This window comes from Lissotriton helveticus, chromosome 2_1, assembly GCF_964261635.1.
Source record: "Lissotriton helveticus chromosome 2_1, aLisHel1.1, whole genome shotgun sequence".
Classification (NCBI taxonomy): Eukaryota; Metazoa; Chordata; class Amphibia; order Caudata; family Salamandridae; genus Lissotriton; species Lissotriton helveticus.
The window spans coordinates 1,952,506,129-1,952,526,210 of record NC_136059.1 but is presented as its reverse complement, the minus strand read 5'-3'; the positions used below and the strand labels follow the sequence as shown (position 1 = coordinate 1,952,526,210).

Genomic DNA, 20,082 nt, shown 5'->3' with positions numbered 1-20,082 from the left:
TTTAAATGATTTGTGCTATGCGCATGGAGTTTTGAAAAGCTAGAGCTTCCTTTGCCATTGGGGCTCGTGATGGAGGAGTGTCTGCCCTTGCATCGCTTCACCCACTCTAGTTTAGACGTGATGCCTTGCCATTTTAGGCGAGTCCTTCGCATTGCACATGTCCCTTGAGCTCTTCTCTTTTTGGGGAAAACTGGGCTTATTTGAAGTGTGAGTGTGCGTCATCGTGTCTCTTACCTGCCATTTGGTTGTTTAGCAACTGAAGGATACGGTAAACGCAACAACATAAGTGCGCTACAATGCCTTTTTTCTCCTCAGAAGATTTGAAGAAAAATAATAAACAAGCAACAAACACTAGCGCCTCGCGAGGGGAGGGAGAAGGGGGAGGGGGTGAGAGGGGGGAGAGGGGAAGGGGGAGAGGAAGGGGACGGGCGCGTTTCATTCGCAGGAGCGATAATTGCGACCAGATAGGCCGCGCGCTCCCGCGAGTGAATCTCCCGACGTGCACGCGTTGCCATTGAAGGCAATGGTACGCATGCATGTGCTTGACTGAAAAGCCAGAGCGATCACTAGAGGTCTTTTTGCCTTTGCAACACATGCGCGTTACGAAGGCGAGACCTAAAAAGGGGAAAAAGGTTCTGAAGTGGAGAAAATAAAATTGGGAACTGACCCACAATTTTAAAAGTGGTATAAATTTTACAAAAAGTTGTGTAGACCTTTTTAAAGGCAAAAATGTAAGAGAAAAAAAATGAGCTTTCGCATGAGGAGATAAAGATAGTTGCACAGGAAGTACAGCAGGCAATGAGGGATTCAGTAAAAGAGGCTCAAAAGAGCAGGAGAAAGAACTTAGAAGAGAAAGAGTATTATTCCATTTCAGATGGAGAGGAGGAAAATATGAAAGGGTCCAGGGGGAAAGCGACTATATGCGCATAAGGAAGCATGCGTATGGTGAGAGGGGTGTGCCAAGTGGCTCAAAAAGATTATTTATCCTTCGTGGCAATCGAGATGGGCAGTTTAACACTGCAATGGAAAGGGATAAGCTGGATGAGCTCAAGCAGAAGGATGGGCATCAGGGTTATGACAAATGTGTTGGATTTAGATCACGAAGATGATTTAGAGGCATAAAAAGGTCTATGGTTTTGAATGCACTCTGTGAAAAGTTTTTCGACCTGAAAGAGGAGCAAGGAGTAGTGGCCTTTGGATCACAGAGAATATTTTAAGTTATGGTTGCATAAACCTGGAGAAAGAGGAAAGAAGTGTATTGACTGAAGAGTGCTGATGACCCCAGATAGTTGAGAAATTGACGATTACCCCCAATACTGACAGAGATTACATATATTTATTTAAATTTGGCAAGGATCCAAGGAAAGGTTTAGAGAAATCTTTGAATTCTTGCTGGATATTCTTGGACCTGTGGCGAGACTTTTATCAGGTGGAGGAGGCCTATATTAAAGGGACACATGTTAACCTACATCTCTTGGGTGGCTTGTGTCAAAGGGCTGATTCATTGGGAATGCCAATGCAGGTCTTTTAGTGAAAAGACTATCCTGATGAGGATAAATCCCAAATTGGTAGATTTCAGGGTCAGAGAATCCTCAGATAAGCCAAAAGATCTCCTTTTCAGAGTGGTGAGGGTTTCAAATTTAGTAAAGTATGCCCAGACCTTTACAAGTCTGGACAGGGCACAATCTTCAATGAGAAGAGTGTTTTCTGGAAGATGTTTTTATGGGAGGAGGGTGCTACCTCCCAGCCAAGGTTATTACAAGTCTCATTATTTAGGAGAACAGGGTGTTTCCTATCAAGGAGGCAATTATTATGGTCAGCCTACTGGGCTCTATAACCAAAAGGGTAAAGTTCCAAGAACTAGATCTAAGCGAGCCAGAGGACAAGGATCAGCATCAAATCAAGGTGAGTATGAGGATAGATATTGGTTCTATTTATCAATGGGTTAGTGAAAGGCTTGAAGTTTTTCAGTTAAGAGTGGAAAATGTTAACGACATGGGTCATTTATGCGATACAAGGGTATTTAATAGATCTGTAAGGGATGCCCTTTCAGGCTGTAGAGTCAAGAGAGTTGAATTTTCACAAGGAGTTAGAAGGGGTGGTATCGCAAAAAGTGGTTCAAATGTTAGCAAAAAATGCAATAGTGAAGGTGGGAGACAACAAGGTTTGGGAGTACAATATTTCAAAGTGTGCAGACCTGCCATAAATCTAAGAAAGTTGAATAGGTTAGTCACCTACAATCATTTCAAGATGGCGGGTATCCATCTTTTAAGGGATCTGTTGTTGGAGGAGGATTGGTTAATCAAGTCGGATCTAAAAGATGCATATTTTACAATCTCAATTCATCCAGAGAGTCAAAAGCTATTACAGTTCAGATGGTAGGTTATTTGAGAGAAAGGGGAGTAAGGTTGATCCTATATCTGGAAGATATATTGATAATGAACCAAAGCAAGGAAGAATTGCGGCGTCATTTGAGTTTGGTAAATGGCCAATTGGAACCTCTCAGATTCATAGTGTGTGCATAGAAATCTGTTTGTACCAGGACAGACCTTACATTTTTGGGGTTTTGTAGTAGAGACCTTGAAGAGTCAATTGTTGTCGCCTCAGAAGAAAATAAGAGGAAATATGGAAAATGTTGAGAAAAACAGATAGTTTTAAGAGATTTGGCTTGTGTGAGAGGGCTTCTGTCATCTTCTATTCAGGAAATATTTCCGGACCCTTTGCATTACAGGGGCCTACAGACGTTCACGATAGGTGCCATGGCACAAGTGTTATGGTATGGGGACAGTGTGGTTATGTCGGAAGGGGAAAACAAGGATTTGAGTTGGTGAATGGAGAATATGGAAGCATGGAATGGTCGAACGATTTTTGGGGTACAACCAGAACTTGCACTGGAAACAGATGCCAGTTTAACAGGTTGGGGAGCAACATGTTTGGAACAAGGGACAGGTGGTTTTTGGAATCTGACAGAGAGGGAAGATAATATCAATTGTTTAGAGATGAAAGAATGGCTTTTTGCTCTTCGCAGTTTTAAGCTGTTGAGGGTCTTTGGTTTTGCTGAAGATGGACAACATAACGGGTGTGACATATCAACAAGTTAGGAGAATGCATGTCAAAGAATTTTGCCAACGTTTGGGAGTTTTGTTTAGAATTTTTAATGGGACAAAAACGTTGTCAGGTTCTACCTTCTATTCAATTTGGACTGAAATCCCCAAGTTATGTGTAGTAAGTTGTGTGAAAAAATAAGGGTTGCATATGCTGGAGAAAAGGAGTGAGAACCAGTTATTGATTTTATACGTTAAGCCTTTTCGGGCTGCGACAAATGCTTTCATTGCAAGATGGGTGAGATCTGTATGGGAGAAGCAGGTACTTATTTGTCAAAATACACAGCACACTCGGTGAGGGGTGCCATTGCAGGTAAGACTTTTTGTCAGGAAGGAAGTTAGATTACATTTTGAGGGCAGTGGATTGGTCTAATGCAGATTTTAGGAGATTCTATTTTAGACAAATTGATCATGTTTCACCCTGTGCTTTGAGAAACTTTGAACATGTATAATGCTTGCCTCCTGCCATGCCATAAAATGTTGACACTTATAGGTTTACTGAATAAAAATTCATAATTTTATTAAAGACAAGGAGGCTAGCATTATTCCACCTCACCCACCCAAGTGATTTTTTGGTTTAAACTGAAGAGTGAATTTTTGTAGAGAGATTACGGAATTGTATTGCCTTGGATGTTACTTTATATTTTGGGAAGGATATATGTGTGTCTGTTGTTTTTTTATTCTTCCTCCCAGATCAGTGAAAGGTTGTACAATTGAGGAGTAAGAAGAGGTTTAGATGAAGAGGACAAAGAAAAGAGGAACATGGAACCTTGAGATACTTATATGGACTGGAGTGTTCTGTTTAGTTGTAATGTAGTTTTAGTTCCACTGTTGGAACTTTTAATGTTGCTGCTCTGAAGTGGTGAATAAAAGGAATATGCAGAATGCTAGCCTCCTAGTCTTTAATAAAATCATGATTCTTATTCAGTAGACGTACAAAAACCGGCATTCTTTTCAAAGGAGTCTTGATGTCATCAAGGTCTGCCTGCCCCTCATTGTCCATGACTAAAGTAGTACTTTTAATTTTGTTGGCGATGCATTGCATTTCCTCATGTTCACTGCGGTAATCCCGCCTAGCACTGTGAATTTTTTGTGCACTTTTTACATAGCGTCAACACCGCCTGAAGGTATTGGAGTGCCTTATATTAGCACCAGTTCCTTTGCACGAGGACCCATTCATTTTTGTAGGCACGGGGAGAATAAGTGATCTGCCCAGAATGGATGCTAAGCCAATGTCGAAACTTGACCCTGGTTTACCAGCTCCACAGTTGACAGCTTTTTGTATGAAATGACTGATCGCCAGTGACAGTTTGGTGTTATTGAGTTAACTCTATACCACACAACTATGGTTTAGATGCGAGCACTTGCTGACTAAGTTGTCCTTTTGTTGTAAACCAATAAATATTTAAGAAAAACAAAGATTTAATGATCGATAAAGCAAATTCAATAAATATAAGAAAACACAGGTATTCTGTCATCTTAACAGTCAATTAATACGCTTTCAAACGGCACGAAACACTCAGAAGACAATTAACTCTACTGAAGAGGTGCCTCGACTAAATAACTAGTATTAAGCCAGGCCAACAGAGAGAATTCCACCAACAGTGAAAGTAGTTCTTCGTTCTAGGATTCTCTTCAACCACAAAGTATAGAACCACGTAAGGAATGGATTGGGTATAGTATCAGACGAGACGTGCAGGACGGTGCCTCTGGGTCACTGTTTTCAGACACACAATAGTTAACAGTAAAAAGTCACTACCAATCCAGGGCTGGAGTATAATGCTACATTTTTTTGGTACAATCAATCATAATCTCATTGTAACCTCCAAGTATAGAAGCCAAGGATTGTGGCATGGGTTCTTTATTGGGCACTATTTTGTGGTACCTCCAGATTAAATACGTTATGCTCTCAGAGTGAAAACGATGTGCTGGAGAACAGACTACAGCCTTCTGACCTGAGAACTGCACATGTATGTACACATAGCAAAGTTAATCAAAAAAACAAAGGATATCTTAACAAAAATGGGCTGGCAAGCTCACTTTTGCAATCGTTTTTTAGCACAAAAATTGCAAGGCAAATGGCACTAAAACATTAACGAAGAGAAAAAAAGGCTGACAGTATAGCTCTTCATCAAATATGAATGTACTATTGTTGCCTACTGAACTCATTTTAAAAACCTACCTCGATAATCAACTCCTGAGTTCAATTTTACCACCACTGGTCTTCCGATGATCTGCTTCAGGAAGTCACTTGGAGTTTGTTTCCGGAGACTCATTCTATCAGTTCTAAGAAAAAGGAGAAAACAAACAATACGAAAATGCTTACATAAAGGCCTTAAACTGGGTAAAAACAACAATTCACTGAAATGTTACTATGGAAAATAATTCACAATATGACAATCCCTGGAAAATACGATTTTTGAAACCACTTGTTTTAGTACAATATAAGTAGAGAAAAATAAAGAACACACCAGCCTTACCACCGTCTTTCTGTTCAGATGAGAGGCAAAGAAGTAATGCAAGTCTTAGCGATCCCAAGAGATGGGATAATTTGCGTGCAGGGTGAAGACGCCTGTACAGTTGCCAGGAAGTGCGTGCCACCACTGCTTATATGGATAACAGCCCTCACATTGTCCATGCATATTACCACAAGTCTGCTTAGTATTAGAAGGAATGCTTCAATTCAGAGGACCCATCAGATTACAGAGCCCATGATGTTCATTTATAACAATGGTCGCAGCTTGGACTTGCAAAGTCTGTTTTTCAGACTTGCTCCATCAGCTTTAGGAAGTCTTCATCTGTGTCCTGCAGACTAAAGACCTCCTGCCAATAGGGAATGGGGTGGAGCTGCTCCCTACCAACAGTCACTTTCAGCACATAGTTCTAGGGAAGTTTACCTTACAAATACTTCTAACTCTCTTCAGAGAACCTGGAGGCACTGGTTGTCGCTAGAAGTTCTTCATGAGAGCTCAGTGCTGAAGCAAATTGCAGAAAGGTCTACTATTAGTCCCTAGCTAAGAACATCAGCAGCTCAGATCTTTTTTCAGAACATATGATGAAAAAGCATATTAATGGCTTTATATTGCAGAAAGGTCTACTATTAGTCCCTAGCTAAGAACATCAGCAGCTCCTCAGATCTTTTTTCAGAACATATGATGAAAAAGCATATTAATGGCTTTATTTTACATGTAATTTCTCCATGGAAGTTGAGAGAGGGGTCTTATGCAGTGGGAGGACGGCTTTTCTGATGTCCTTTAGGCTTAACCTTTTCTCATTCATTGCTATCTGAGAATTCAGGATCTTAGAAAGCAAAACGGTTAGTGGGCCTGTTCAAACAGACCCATCATTCTACCATCTTACCTCCTAATGTGCCACCTGTTGAGCCTCTGACCTGTAGGGATGGAGGGTCCTGTAACAGAACAGGAAAAGAAAGGCTGTGCTAATGCAGTACAATTGCAATTAACATTACCGGTATGGCCACAAAAGGAGTTACTCTGTGCTAAGGCTGATTTTGTGACAGAATGGCAGATTTAATAAAAGCAAGTTTAGCTCTCAACCATAAGTGAAATATAAATATTGGCCACCACTGAAAGTTTGACCCTCCTGTGCAATAAGGCACAAAGATGGTTTGTTCCTCAAAATGCAGTGCTTGTACTGCGGTTACTCATACAATGTTTAATAGTGACCAATGCTCCAGAGAACACCAGACTTTTCTTTTATTTCCAAGGAGCCACATTCATCGTCTACACCGGAAGTGGTAAATGATCTGGATCTATAGAAAGTGTGGTTCGGTTTGCATTTTGAGCATTTCCGTGGATGGAAATTGCATAACTCAATTTTCTACATTTCTCAGCTGGTCAGGTTAAGCAGTCAACAACTGCGCAGTTAATGCAGAAGAAGATATACTGCCCTACAGCTTTTTTTAGCTTGGGGAATTTGAGTAGACAGTCTGAGGCTTAATCTAGCTTACTGGTTGGTGTGCAACAGATCAGTTCTTTTTCAAGAAAAAGCCATCCCCAGCCATATAGTGGTTGATGAGCTACATAAAAGATCTTGTGGATTGCTCACAGTGCCAGAGTAGTCTGATCACTATAACAAGAGATACTGGCGCAGACAAATAAGTGGTTTTCTGGTACAACTTGAAAAGTTGTAAGACAATACATACATTTTTCCATAGTTAATTTTAATGGGTGTCTCTAAGAAGCGGATGAAAAAATTCTCAAATGCTTGTGCAACAGCAAAACACCCAAAAGTAAGCCAACACGTTTCGGCCTATTGACTTTTTCAAAGCTGGAATTAAAATTGGGAATACAATTATAACACTATGAAGAGAACGCCATATGCACGCGCAACACCATAGTCAATTATGAGTGACATGTTTTACAGTCAACTTTGTGGATGAAGACAGGACAAACTGGATGAGTGTATTGGGGTAGAAATGTGGACATATAAGGTGAGCGATAAGTTATATGAGACGAAGTGAAGAATGAGCAAGGCCTGATGAGCTGAACCTTGTTCCAAAAATATACAAAAGAAGACAGCAGAACTGTTGTGTTAGTATCATGTTCATGAAAAGGAAAAAAACAAAAACCTACCATAGTGAACATGAAGACATGTGATATTATGCCTTTGTATCCAAAAGTCCATGATTGGTACTATTGCGGATGTTAAGATGAAAGTGGTTATTACTGCATGAAGATTAGTCCTATGTATGGTAAATAAATAGCGAAAAGTCACTTGAGAGCCATGGAATAATTTAAGTGGAGTGTAGTTGTTAAAATACATTTTTAAAGAGTGAGTAACCCCTGTTTTGAGTCCGAATCAATACCTAACGTTATATATGGATTAAGGTCAAAATTAGCCCAATTTACATCATAGTCTTAGCAGGATGGAGGAGGTGTAGATAATCAAGAACTTTGCATAAGTTGATGGTGGATATGAAGAAATCAATTCAATGCTGTTCCGACAGTTTAGCTAAATCTGATGGTGTGCTGAGAATAGTCATAAAATAGTTTATGACTGACATTGGTGATGAAATGGAATGTCCCAAAAATTATGTTAAGGAAGCTAAATTACGAAGTTATGGCACTGACTGATCAGTATCTCTTGGGGTGCTGGTAGGAAGTCCCAAGAAGTAGGATTAATTGGCTATGATAGGCCTGCTACATCCGCTCAGGAAATATACTTCGGATGAAATGAGAACGATAATAAATTACATATGAGAGAGGGGGCGTGGCTTGGCACCAGACTGGAGGACCTTATTGTCAACCATTTGAAACCAAAGCGCCTTTCCAATTTGTTCTCCATTGAACAGGCCCAGATGGCACCAGTGTCCTCGCCAAAGCCAGGGGCCCCACCCAGAACCATCATTGCCATTTACAGGCTGCTCGCACACTGGGGGACAAGTCCCACAAGAACCCAATAAGGTTATTTCCCGATTTCACCCTGTTAGTGCATCACCCAAGACGTACCTTTGATGAGGTTAAGAGAACATTGCGGGCGGAGAATCTTAAGTACATGATGTTGTTTCGGGATAAGCTCCGAGTGTTAGACAGTGACAAATCATGGTACTTTTCTACGCCGGAGGTGTGGGTTTGTCTCAAAGGAGGATGAGCAGCCAAACCACAGCGGCATCAGAAGTGTGGGATTGGCACGAAAGAGGACAAGCAGCCAAACCCCAGTGGCGCCAGGAGCATGGCAGCGCAGGGACCTCAACAACAACTCCCCCCATGAATTTCAGGAAACTGCTTTGGATGGTAGATTCTGCTTTGGATGGTAGATTCTCCCCGGTGGACGCCCTCTTGGTCACTTCCGTGAATAAGTAGGGGGCGGGGGGGGCGCAAACCCTGCAAAAGGATGAAGCATGATGGATTGCATCAAATTCGACACTGGAGCCAACCGACCCTGGGGTGAAATAGACTAAGATTTAAACTCAGGTCCCCTTTCCATTTGCTAGTCAGGGAAGAGATGAGCCTCAATGGGACACAAGACTGGGCATACAATAACCAATGGAGTCATGGAAGAAGGTGGGGAGCCGCCATCTGAACAGAGGAGGCGGTGCTAGCCGACCCCAATGCATTGTGATGGTTACGTTTTGGGGGACAGACGCTCCGCAAACTGGGGCTGTGGGTAGTTTTAGACCTACAGTGCAGGGTAGCAGGGGGGGGGGGGGGTGCGATTACCTGGGATTTGTGTCTGTATTGTTTTGTCATGTAAGTTCTATGCTATGTTTGACTTGGCTATGGGGACACCAGTACACAAGGTATTCAATATTCAGACACAGAGAAGCAGGGAGAAGGAAGGGCGGTGAGACAGGAGGGCGAGTTACAGTCTGCCCTAGTTAAGGAGTGGCATCCTATATTAACCATTATTTAGCACTCAATGGATTTAGATACTCTACTGGCCCACGCGGGATTTACATTATGCCCCAGGAGTGGCGATTCTAGCTAAAAATGCGGCAGTCTTCTTGCCGGACCGCGCTTGCCGGACCGCGCTTGGGAAGACCCCACAGGCAGATATGTGGTGCAAACTGGGACATGGGAGGGCCGAGCTCTTAATCTATGCTCTATTTATATACCACTGAAGCTGCCTGCAGAGACTCTTCCGGAGCTTAACAAAATACTGCTCGATATGCCCAAAAGGAGTTGTAACTGTGGGTGGAGACATGAACGCCACAATAACCCTGGATATGGATATAGGTACGATCTCTAGTAGAGCCACCGGGCTGGAACCTCTGCAAGCATTTGTAGAGGCGATGGGACTAACAGACCTGTGGAGGGTGCATAATCCAAATGTTAGGCAGTAAACACTTTGGCGGCACACAGTAATGGGCCGTGCCTCGATTATATTTCTACACAATGTGTACGTGTGGGACTGTTTCGAGAGTTTCATAGAGCAAGTGGCAAATTGGACCATTCACCAGTAGCGGTATTACTCTGGGGCCCGACCGGGATTATAGGCATGGACGGAACAATACTTTGACGAGAACATGGGCTCGGTTAGTTCCCATTGTATCCTATGGGAGGTGGATAAAGTGCTGGCCGGGGGTCACATCCAGGCGTTGGCTGGGAGCAAGAGAAAAGAACGATAAGCTAGATATGAAAAGCTCGAACAGGAAGTTGCAGCAATTGATGGATAGATAGGGAGAGAGAGGACATCTGACCCCACCCTTGGACATACGCTGCAGCTCCGGCAAAAGAAGCTTAAAGAATTGGAGGAAAACGCAGCCCGATCCCATGCAAAAGCAGCTCTATGACATGGGCGATAAGGCTAACAAAATTGATAGCGTGGCTGGAGAGGAGGGACAGAGACTGGAACTGGGTCTAGAACAGCGGAAGACCGATGGCTCTATATGCAGGTCCGATATGGCCATAGCAGAGACCTTTGCAACTTACTAAACACTATACCAGTCGGTCACTTGTAGAACTGAAGAGGACAGTGCAGAACTGCTAAAAGACCTCCACCTTCTGGAACTCTCAACAGAAGAAATAGATAGGAATCAGACAGCCGAAGAGATAATAGGGACCATTCCGGATCTGCAGTCCAGAAAGGCAACTGGCCCAAATGGATTGCCTGCTGGTCTCTATAAATGCGTGGCAGAGAAAGTGGCTTAACCGATGCAAAAAAAAAAAAAATCCAAACCGCGTTAAATGACAGGCGACTGCCAGAAGACCCAAGATTGGCTACCACAGTAGTAGTAGTAGTAGTCATTCCTAAACAGGGCAAACCCCCAGAGTTATGTGGCTCCTACAGGCTTATCTCCCTACTTAACTTTGAATCTAAGGGGGGGCGTGATTTAGCCACCGACCACAATGGCCGCAGACTAGAGGAGCTCCGGAACCAAGCCCTCATAATCCGCACCACAATCTTTACTTTAGCCCCATCCGAAAGAAGGAGATAATGCCTACGAGTGGGGAGAAAGAGTAGACACCATGCTGGCCATTGTGGGCACGGAGAAACGAGACACAAGCGTCTGCACTGTTCAGGCATGGCCTCGCTGAAGTGAGGCAGTGGGTCACAGTGTTAGCTGAGCAGCCGCCGAGACTGAGGTGAGTCGCGGGGCAGCCCGGTCCGGGCGGAAGGAACGGCCCATATTCAAACTGTACCTGGAGCCTTATTATACATGCATGAGAGAGGTGAGTGGGGGAAAGAGGACCCAACGGCTGGAGGAGGCAGCAAACGAGCACGCAGCCTAGCAGAGTAGAGCGTGTGCCAGCAGTGAAGCCCAAGAAAGGCGAAGCCGGATTTGTCCCCCCTCACTCCCCCCTCCCTTGCTGAGACGAGGAAACACAGTTAAAGTAGAGCGGGTCCATGAGTGGGGAAGACACGGTTGCAGACACATTCGGCCCGGAGCCTGGGCTACCAACGGGCGGTGGGCCCATCCGGTCTTTGGCCGCGTTGTGCCTTTCCCCACGAAGAGCAAGAGTCAGGACTGACGGCCAGGCATGGCCATAATCAACAGACCATCTGAGGGTCCAGCGGTAGGGAGAAAAGACCTCAGGTGATGGAGCCCAGGGCAAATAGGTGGGTACTGAGACGCACACATTTTCCAGGCAGCAGGCAAAGCAGAAATGGGGAAACCCAGAGGAGGGGTTGCGAACAAATTGGATAACTACAGCTTTACGAAGCAACCGTCGAACATGGCGGAAGAAGGGAAGGGACAGAGGAGCAGTCATTAGCCGCAATAATTGCTGCGATACGAGATGTTAAAGGCTCCCTAGAGCCCAAAATAGACATGATGTCCACAGAAGTTACTCTAATCAGGGCAGACCTCTCCAAACTAAGTGAAAAAGTGTCAACCGCCAAGACCCAAATTATTACACTCCAGTCCAAAAAGAAGTGCATTGAAGAGCAGGTACATAGCCTAACCCAACAGACTGCACACAGAGGCACGGCTAGAAGACAAAGAGGAATGTACGTGTGGTGGGGGTCATGGATGGGGCGGAGGGGCCCAACGTAGACCTCATAACCAATAAACTGCAGCCCCTCGTCTATCACGATTCTTCTCTGTCGAGAAGGCACAGAGCGCCAGTGTCACCCCCAAAGCCCAGTGCGACGCCGCGCACCATCAAAGCCAGGATATTCAATCGTTGAGATTGAGATGCTATACTGCAAGTGGCGAAATCGAAAGGAAATATGAAATATGAAAATACTCGGTTATGGTTTTTCCAGACTTTAACTCAAGTTTAGGAGCCAAAGAAGAAGCATTGAAACAGTTAAAAAGAGAACTGAAAGCTAAGGACGTAAAGTACATGATGTTTTTTCCAGCCAAACTACGAGTAATAGCCAAAGGGAAAACATGGCACTTCACTACACCGGAGGAGACGTGGGAGTGGCTGGTGGGCTGACGCGCTGTGGGCCGAGGCCCTGTCAAAGAGATGCATCGCATGGGGGGGCGAGCCAGGGGAGAAAAAAATCCCTTAAGTGCTAGATACCAGGATGCAGGTAAGACGCAAGGCTGGACGATGCCGCCCACGCACATTATACCCCTGCGATGCAGGATGAACCCTGAGGCACGCGATAAAGCCCGAAATGAACAAATGTAAGATTAACCCAGAAGAGACATATTTAAGCTACAATTACATGTCAGGCTTAGTAAGATAGGAATATGATAACATTAGTAGATTGAGTCAGGTTGGGCTGAGCATCCCCCTAGATTAGTCATTAGTTAGAAATGTTATGTTAGTTAAAGAGCGACAGGCGTTCTGCAGGTTCGAAAGTTGGGGGCTTCACAACCATAAAAGCAGGGTGGGGACATTTTTCTTTGTTATGTGTTATGTTACAGTTTTATTTATATAGCGCACGGCTACTCAATAAGAGTGTCCCGGCGCTTTCAGAGTGCGACTCAGCAGTTAAAAAACATAACAGTCAGCAAACAGAGAAAAAAGAGTGAAAGTAAAAGAACAGCCTAAAGATTAAAAATCCAGGTCTTCAGGCCTTTCCTAAACAGGAGCAAACTAGGAATGCTGCGCAAAGCGAGGGGCAAAGAGTTCCACAGCTGGGGGGCCTTAAAGCTGAAGGAACGACCCCCGATGCGAGCCTTCCTCACACGGGGCACCACGGCCATGAACAAAGATTCCGACCGCAGGGAGCGGGCCGGACGGTAAAAGGCCAGTCTGCGCTGCAGATACTTAGCACCGGAGCCAGAAAGTGCCTTATGCACCAGCGTGAGCGTTTTAAACATTATCCGCTTTCGGATAGGGAGCCAGTGAAGCGACTGTATCACCCCAGATGTACGAAATTAGAGATCTACTCAAAGGGAAAGATCAGAAGTCTGTGCCACTGATTCGGCCTGCCCCGATATGGGTACCGGACAAGAGTCCTATTTCAAATGACTACTCAAAAATACACACAGTCCTTGCTGAAGGTCTGGTCACGGAATGTCATCGGCCTCAATGGTAAACTCAAAATGACTACAGTCTTTCGATTTATAAAGAAGCATGCACCGGATGTGGTCCTCTTACCGGAAACACATCTGAATTCAACTATTGCAAAGCTCTCAATAGGTTTGGTTATGCTCTAATAATACATTCTGGTTTTACATCGAGTTCCAGGGGGGTGAGAGTCTTGATACTGAAGTTGTTTCCCTTTATACAAAATAAGACCTGGACAGACCCGCTTGGCCGCGATGCCGTAGTGAGTGGGACATCGGAGTGGGAAAGGCTTCATTTGCGCTCAATGTAGGCGCCCCCCGCCACGGGCATACAAGCAGTAGCTCTCGAAGCGCTGGGTTCAATCCTGCTTCAGTTGCCGAAGGCAGACTGATTCTTGGTGGGCACACGAATGATACATCACCCGAGCTTGACGCGACGGGGGGGGGCCCTGGGGACAAACACAGTTCGGCAGAGGTCAACTGGGGGGGATTTCTCAAGGCCATGGGACTGGGGGACATTTGGAGACACCATCAACCAGACAAGAAGCAATTCACTCATTTATCTGCTGCGGCGGGGGGCCTTTCTAGACTGGACTACCTCATTACACAAGGCTCGGGCTGGGAGAATTCATAAATGCTCAACACGTGACTCGTGGGGTGTCGGATCACTCCCTGGTCGAGGCCTCGCTTGCAGGTCCAGTTAGGGACTGCACGTTACCGCAAAGAGGAGGATTTCCTAGACCGTGTTAGAGATGAGGCAGAACACTATTTAGCAGAAAATGTGGGCACCGTCATCTCCAAAGTGACTCTGTGGGAAGCATTTAAAGCAGTTATTAGAGGTAGTGACCTGGCAAAGATTGGAGAACTTAGGAAAGAAAAAGATGCTAAAGGCGCTGCACTGGAACGTGAAATAGTACAACTGGAGGGCAGGGCATTAGGCACTGATCCTTAGGCAAAGGCAGATAGACAACATCTAAAAGGTAAAGCCAAAGGAATTACGAGATCTGCTAGACAACATCTAAAAGGTAAAGCCAAAAGGAATTACGAGACCTGCTGGAAAATAGCGCAAGGGCTCAGGCGCTGGCAACACAACAGAAATTATATGCTGTAGGGGACAAGACAAGCAAGCTATTGACCTGGTTGGATAAGAAGCGGACAGGTTGAGGATGGATGCCTGGGCTGGTTGGCGGGGGACATTATGGAACAGCGGAGCAATTCGCGGACTACTATGAAGGGATTTACACATTGTTGGACAGGCCACATGAAGGGCCGCTCTCCCCCGGCCCAACCAGGCCCGAGCCCAGCCACGCAAGTACCACACACCACCATTGCACGTCCACCGTCCCCGCAGGGACCCCTACACTCGAACCTGTTGACCGCGTAGGCCGACCCACTACCGGCCTGCGCGCCCATCCTGGGCGCCATCTTGGACACTCCACCACGAGGCCGCCTGGCCCCCGATCGACCTCAACCCTGGGCCTGGCCAGGCCTCAGACATTCCGGCACCAACGTCCACCCAGGAGGTGAGCGGGCTACTTGGTCAGTCAATGGGAGCAAGAGGTGTCGATGGCTCTCCCCCGCCAAGTGCCGCTCGCCCATCGCCTCCCCGGGCGCTGGCTCCACCCCCCTGCTGGGTGTCGGGACTCCCTCATCCCGGACCTCCCGACCTCCAGGTGCGAGGGTCCGGACATCAAAGCACACCAGCCCTATAACTGGGGCAGCTCCAGAGCAGGACGGTAGTTGTATCTTGGAGTCGAGAGACGCAAAGAAGAACTCATCCTTGACGGACTACTGGCGCTGCCGTAGCTCTGTCTTGTGCACCCTCGTCTTGCCTGCTGGCGCTGCCGCGGCTTTGGGAACCACCCTATCCTTCATCGTCGTCGGGACCTGCTGGCGTGGCCGCGGACCGTTTGTAACCACCACCTTCATCGGGACCTGCTGGCTCTGCCGCGGACCGTCGTCTTCCTTCATCCATCTCGGGACCTGCTGGCTCCGCCGCGGCCCGTTCATCTACACCACCGAGCTCGAGGATTGAGAGCTATTTCCATCTTTTTGGTAACAAGACTGTCCCGCTACCCTTTTCCCAAACAGAGACCAGAATAGAGGGGACCCCTGAGTCCAGACCTCCTTGTACCATTCTACCGTACTTGAAGAATTGCCTATAAAGTATCGTTGAACTTTATCATTGTGTGGTGTCCGTCTGTGGGGGGGGGGAGTTACTTGTCTGTACGATTCACTGGAGACGGCTCTCCCCGGAGACCTCTCCCCTTATCCTCGGCCGACCCTCCCGGTCCGTCTAACATTGGTGGCCAGCGGCGCGATCCGAATCACCGCATAAACCGTACAGAGAGTAGCTCACCCCACGGCGAATCACGATGTCAACTAAAGACAGCGGATCAACGGAGAAATTCCAGATGGAGAAATTGGAGGAGTACAGCCATCGTGAACTTAAACAGTTCTGTATCGAATTAGGTATCGCTACCACCGGACTAAATACCAAAGATGACTTTAAGCAGGCCCTAGAATCTTGGGCAGAAACCGGGGCTGCCGGAACCCCCGATCAAAACATTGCAGCACAAACCCCCATGGCCCCTGAAGAGCGAAGAACGGGTCTCTCGCCAGACGAGATCCAGGAACGAGAAAGAACCCGACTACACGAGCTGGAAATGGCCCGGATCAAAATGGACGTTGAACTGAAGTTGGCCGAACAGAAAATCAACTTAGAGCACCTGCGTCTCCGAGAAGAAAGAGAGGAGAAACAGAGACAAAGGGAGCTCGAGGAAAAGAAACTGGCATATGAACATGAGCGGAAACTAGCTGAAATCGACCTACGCAAACAGAATAAAGAAGCAGGGGTGTCCGAGCAACCCCACACTCCAGGGGCAACAGAGAAGAAGGTACACATCCCCAAGGATGTCGTTCGAGAATACTTCCGAGAGGACGACATCCAGCAATGGTTTAAGGCCTATGAAATCGCTATGACTGCACACCGGATCGATAGAAGCGATTGGGGGGCCGGTCTGTGGGGGAGATTCCTCAATGAGGGCCGCGACGCCCTGCTGCAACTCCCGGACCACCAGATGACCTCCTATGACCATATGAAAGCTGCACTCCTCACCCGCTATGGCCTCACACCCGAGATGTACCGTCAGAGGTTCCGAGACTGCACCCGCATCCCGGGTACAACTTGGGTGGACTATGTCAATTACTTTAGCCGAGCCTTCGAGGGCTGGATCAAAGGAAGCAAGGTCACAACCTACGAACAACTGTTCAATCTTATGGTATGGGAGCATCTGTCGAACAATTGCTTCATTGAACTTCGCCAGCACCTTCTCGACAGCAAGTTAACGGATCCCCGGCAGCTCGCAGCCGAAGCTGACCGGTGGGAGATCACCAGAGTGGGTCGAAATGGGTCCTACGAACAGAACCGGAACAACAATGGTCAGCACCGTCCCCGAGGAGGAGGAGGCCAAGGACGCGGAAGAAGCAACGCTCCGGTCACCCCCACTACCAGCACCACCCCCCCGGTCAACCGGGGCAGCACCCCAGCGCGACCGGGATATCGAGCCAATGGTACCTGCCATCGATGCCAACGAGTCGGACACTATGCAAACGACCCAAACTGCCCCCAGTACCAGAGCCCAAGACCCCGCCAAGTAGCCGCTGCTGCTCTGGGGGAGGAACAGATCTCAGAGGAACAAGAAGAATATGAACAGGAACACCAAGAATGGGAGCCAGCCGCCATGGCTCTCGCCTGCCTAGGGGGGAGAGACATGGTCCCGCGGGTCCCCCTACCCGCTAATACCCAGAAGTACAGCCAATGGGTGGGCATCAATGGACGCCGGGCTGAAGCCCTTCGTGACACTGGGGCCAGTGTAACAGCCGTCCGCTGTCACCTGGTGACCCCCGAACAATACTTACCAAACATTCTCTGCCCTGTACGTTCAGCCGATAACTCAGAAAGTCTGTGTCGGATGGCCTGCGTCCCCTTCGAATGGGGAGGGGTCTCCGGCATGTTGAAGGTGACGGTCCGAGATGATGCCCCCGTAGACTGCCTCCTGGGTAATGACCTGGAAAGCTCTCCATGGGCAGCAGTCGAACGAAAAGAGCACCTGGGGATGTTGGGCGTCCCGGACTGGGCGTGCGTCACCACCCGGTCCATGACCGCCCGTGCCAACCCCCGCCCAGAGGAACCCGAATGGCCGGCGCCACCGCCTCCGGTCGCCCCCGCCGAAACCACCGACCGTGACGTCCCCCCCGAACCAGCTCAACCTCCAGACCTCGCTAACCCCGACCAGTGGCCTCAAGAGGGGGGGGCCCACGCAAGAACAATTTCGCCAAGAACAAAAGACCTGTCCCTCCCTCGAGGGACTCCGCCAGCAAGCGCTAGCCCAAAGCGCAGGGGATACCTCCGGAACTCACTGGGTCTACTGGGACAATGATCTGCTGTACAGTGAGCAAAGAATCGCGGAGCTGGGGGCCAGCCGAGTCCTAGTGGTACCCCTCCGTTTTAGAGACTTTCTGCTAAACCTGGCCCACGATGTCCCCCTGGCAGGACACCTGGGTCAAGACAAAACCTATAGCCGCCTGGTGACCCACTTCTTCTGGCCCAAAATGAGGGACAATGTACACCAGCATTGCCGATCTTGCCCCACGTGCCAAGCCAGTGGAAAGAGCGGCCGCAAACTGAAAGCCCCCCTGCAACCTTTTCCCGTGGTCACCACCCCGTTCGAGAGGGTCGGAATCGATATCGTAGGGCCCCTGGACCCGCGCACAAAACAAGGCCATCGATTCATCCTGGTGCTAGTGGACCACGCCACCCGCTACCCGGAGGCTGTTCCCCTGCGGACTGTGACAGGCCCGGTAGTCGGCCGGGCGCTGCGCGGACCGTCGTCTTCCTTCATCCATCTCGGGACCTGCTGGCTCCGCCGCGGCCCGTTCATCTACACCACCGAGCTCGAGGATTGAGAGCTATTTCCATCTTTTTGGTAACAAGACTGTCCCGCTACCCTTTTCCCAAACAGAGACCAGAATAGAGGGGACCCCTGAGTCCAGACCTCCTTGTACCATTCTACCGTACTTGAAGAATTGCCTATAAAGTATCGTTGAACTTTATCATTGTGTGGTGTCCGTCTGTGGGGGGGGAGTTACTTGTCTGTACGATTCACTGGAGACGGCTCTCCCCGGAGACCTCTCCCCTTATCCTCGGCCGACCCTCCCGGTCCGTCTAACACACATCTTGTACAACGTACACGGTGGAGACCTGCCTAGACCTCCTGCAAGATACTTTGTTACCGAGAGTTATGCAGGAGGGGAGAAAAGCACTGGAGGGGGACCTAGCCATTGAAGAGATTAAAATAGCATCCTGATCATTCCAATCAGGGAAAGCAGCAGGGCCTAATGGGTTCCCAGTAGAAATATATAAGACCATGTTAGATATAACAGCAGAGCACTTGTTAAACATGTTCGAACAAGCACAACAAGATAAAATACTGCACCCAGATCAAAGAACAGCCGCCATTACCGTAATACAGACCCCCCCCCCCCCAACAGCATGCGGGTCCTACCGTCCGATTTCATTACTCAATTATGAGGTCAAAGTACTGGCCAAGCTCTTGTCCTGGTGTTTGTCCACTGTGATCTCCACCGCAATACACCCGGATCAATCAGGCTTCATGCCTCATTGGAGTACCAGATTGAACCGCCATAGACTGTTTGGCATACTTCACTTAACGGGGAAAGATTCGGACAATCGGTCATCCTATCCCTTGGCGCCAGGATGGCTTTGGACAGTGTGGAATTGAATTATCTATTTGCTCTTCTTGAGCATGTAGGAATGGGCCCTAAATTTATAACTTGGATTAAACTCCTCTATGAACAGCTAATGGCGAGAGTGCGGGTTGATGCTACGGTATTCCGAGAGTTTGCCCTACGGAGGGAAACTAGACAGGGCTGCCCGCTGTCCCCTATACTGTTTTTTTTGTAAATCTTTTTATTTAATATACATCAGCTTATTAGTTCCAGCACAGAGGAAGCAATAAAATCTGGCATCATGGAGACAGTAGGCGAAATCATTCATTACACATATCACATGGAAAGGCTAAGGTGGAAGGGGGGTTATCATAATTGACAATGCAAGGTGGTAGGCATATATCACCTCGGTAGGAATTCCACACACCCCATTGTCCCCTATACTGTTTGAGTTGGCGCTGGAGGTCTGGGTGCCTCAGGACCCCCTAATATGGGGAATACCGGTAGGAAGGGAATGGGAGGATTAAATATCGCTCTATGCGGACGATATCCTCCTGTATGTTGAAAAACCAAGACAGTCAGTAGATAGAGTACTGTAGATCTTTCGAATATACAGGAAGTACTCTGGATATGGTACTAATTGGGACAAGTCACTGCTCTACCCCTTATCAGGAGTGCCCACCCTAATGTCTATGTGCATAGTGCCCATCGAAGAAAATTGTTTCAAATACCTCGGTAGCCACATAACGAGAGACGCCCAAGTCTTCCACCGTAAGAACCTGGGCCGACCCTCCCTCCAACTATGATGGATCGGGCCGCTATGTTTAAAATGATGGCACGCCCCAATATGCTATA

General features: G+C 47.5%; 1 protein-coding gene across 1 annotated transcript in view; it reads right to left on the bottom strand.

Moving 5' to 3' along the window:
• Window positions 1-20,082, bottom strand: part of LSM6 (LSM6 homolog, U6 small nuclear RNA and mRNA degradation associated) — a 56,038-nt gene that overhangs the window by 22,672 nt on the left and 13,284 nt on the right. Inside the window, exon 2 of the mRNA XM_078676892.1 lies at window positions 5,287-5,390. Coding sequence (XP_078533018.1) covers window positions 5,287-5,380 — 94 coding nt within the window. The 5' untranslated portion in view covers window positions 5,381-5,390. The remainder of the gene's footprint in view (window positions 1-5,286; window positions 5,391-20,082) is intronic.